Source organism: Carlito syrichta, unplaced genomic scaffold (assembly GCF_000164805.1).
Source record: "Carlito syrichta isolate Samal-C Ts95f unplaced genomic scaffold, Tarsius_syrichta-2.0.1 Scaffold301952, whole genome shotgun sequence".
Taxonomy (NCBI): domain Eukaryota; kingdom Metazoa; phylum Chordata; class Mammalia; order Primates; family Tarsiidae; genus Carlito; species Carlito syrichta.
In genome coordinates, this window is record NW_007246048.1 from 75,024 (window position 1) to 77,376 (window position 2,353).

The 2,353-nt window shown below is 41.4% G+C and overlaps 1 protein-coding gene across 10 annotated transcripts in view; it reads left to right on the forward strand.

Moving 5' to 3' along the window:
* Positions 1-2,353, forward strand: part of ADD1 (adducin 1) — a 62,720-nt gene that overhangs the window by 17,309 nt on the left and 43,058 nt on the right. For all 10 annotated transcript variants that reach the window (XM_008055762.2, XM_021711233.1, XM_008055763.1 and 7 more), the window contains one exon: positions 568-730. In XM_008055762.2, the coding sequence (XP_008053953.1) occupies positions 568-730 (163 nt within the window). The remainder of the gene's footprint in view (positions 1-567; positions 731-2,353) is intronic.

A 2,353-nucleotide genomic window follows, 5' to 3' on the forward strand; every position in this document is an offset into this window, starting at 1 on the left:
CTCGAACCCGCGGGCTCAGGCAATCCACTCACCTCAGCCTCCCAAAGGCACAGGATTACAGGCTGAGCCACCGAGCCTGGCTTATTTATTAACTTTTAATTAATTAATTAATTATTTTGAATTGGAGTCTCACTCTGTCGCCCAAACTGGAGTGCAGTGACCCTCCCGGCCACTGCAACCTCCACCTGCTGGGCTCCAGCAATCATTCCGTCTCAGCCTTCCAAGTAGCTGGAACTACAGGCGTGCACTACCACGCCCAGCTAATTTTTTGATTTACTGTAGAGATGAGGTCTCGCCAAGTTGTCCAGGCGGGTCTCAAACCCCTGGGCTCAGGCAGTCCACTCACCTCAGCCTCCCAAGATGTGGGATTATAGGCTGAGCCACCGAGCTCGGCTTAATTTTTTTTATTTTAAAGATGTGGGGTATAATTCAGGGTTAGGTATACAAATGTTCATTACATAGGTACCCTTGTTAATGAGGTGTGCCCTCCCTTCCCGAGGTAGATTTCTATTACCGCCAGTCCTGCTTCCCCACCCTGTCTTACTGTTTTAATATTCCTTTTATTAGGCTTTCTGTGAAGAATTGGAATCAATGATACAGGAACAATTTAAGAAGGGGAAGAATCCCACAGGCCTATTGGCATTACAGCAGATTGCAGATTTTATGACCACAAATGTACCAAATGTCTATCCAGCAGCTCCACAAGGAGGGATGGCTGCCTTAAACATGAGTGAGTAGTTCTTGACTTTTTATATGTGCTCTTTAAGTTTTAGGTAAATGTTCTTGAAGCTTGCTTCTGTGAAATAGATGGGCATGCAACTGTGTAATAGTACAGTATTTTTAAAAAATTAATGTGTTTTAATTAGTCATGGTAAAAGATAGCCTGAAGACCTGAAAATGTCTTGAATGTGGAGGGTTCTTTTTTAACAATCCAGTTAGACTGTTATTTCCAAGTCAGATGACTTTCTCAACCCTTTTTGGGTTAAAAAGGCTTCTCATTCCTTTTGTGAATTAAATTAAACTAACAAGAAATAACGCTTGTAGAATAGCACATCAATTTTGTCTGGCCAGCATCTCTTGTCCACTAACATCTCTTACCTACTTTTCCTCACTGCTATTTGCAGACTAGTGAGAAACAGAGAAATTCCAAAAGAAATGCCAGAGAAAAAATATTGGGTGGTGCATGTGAGCAAAGAATGGTTAGCTGTACAAGGGTGGAGTTTTACAAGAGCCTTGGAATTTGTAGATGGTCACATGACATGGAGGAGCCCAGAGTGATTTGAGTGTTAGCTTATCTGACCTGCTCTGTTTTGTATCCTGGATCAACTCTGTTGGGTCTGGTTGGTTAGTCAGTTCAGATTGACCACCATAAGGTACTGGTTTCCAATAAGATCTCCTGATATATGCTATTTATCTGTCTGTTCCATGGTATTAGAAGTTGACTGAAGCTGGGAACAGTGACTCACACCTGTAATCCCCGCACTTTGGGAGGCTGAGGTGAGAGGATTGCCTCAGCCTAGGGTTCAAGACCAACCTGGGCGATGTGATGAGACCTCATCTCTACAATACATCAAAAAATTAGCTGGGTGTGGTGGCACATGCCTTTAGTTTCAGCTACTTGGAAGGCCGAGATAGAAGAATCGCCTGAGCCCAGCGGGTTGAGGCTGCGGTGGCCATGAGCATGCCACTACGCTCCAGGCTGGACAACAGAGTGAGACTCCAACTCAAAAAAAAAAAAAAGAAAGAAATTGACTGACATTGATCAGATGTGATAGATAATTCATGTCTACAGAGTATTAAGAATCACATTTAACTTACTAGCTCAAACCTTCATCCTGAAATCAAATGGCTGCTAGTAAAGTTGTCACATGAATTCTTAATGGATTTCAGTGACATTTGATATGAGTAGGGTAATAAAAGAATATGTTTCACTTGCATATTGTCTTCTAATCAGAGATAAGGAAGTTTTATTTCAGTAATGCCATACCAAAAAGAAGAGATTAAGAAAGAAAAGATGGAAGAAAGAAATCTAAACAATTTTAATTGTATCTAGTAGTTTGTTTCCCAAAAGTAAAAATTTAAAAACAAATTTTTAACCTTTGTTATAAAATACAACTTATATACGGGAAATGACATAGAACAAATGTTATATAGCCTATGAATTATTTTAAGGTGAACACAATTATTACCACCCACATCAAAGAATAAAAGTCTCCAGGCTCGGTGGCTCAGCCTGTAATCCCGCACCTTTGGGAGGCTGAGGTGAATGGATTGCCTGAGCCCGCGGGTTCGAGACCCGCCTGGGCAACTTGGCGAGACCTCATCTCTACAATAAATCAAAAATTAAGCCAGG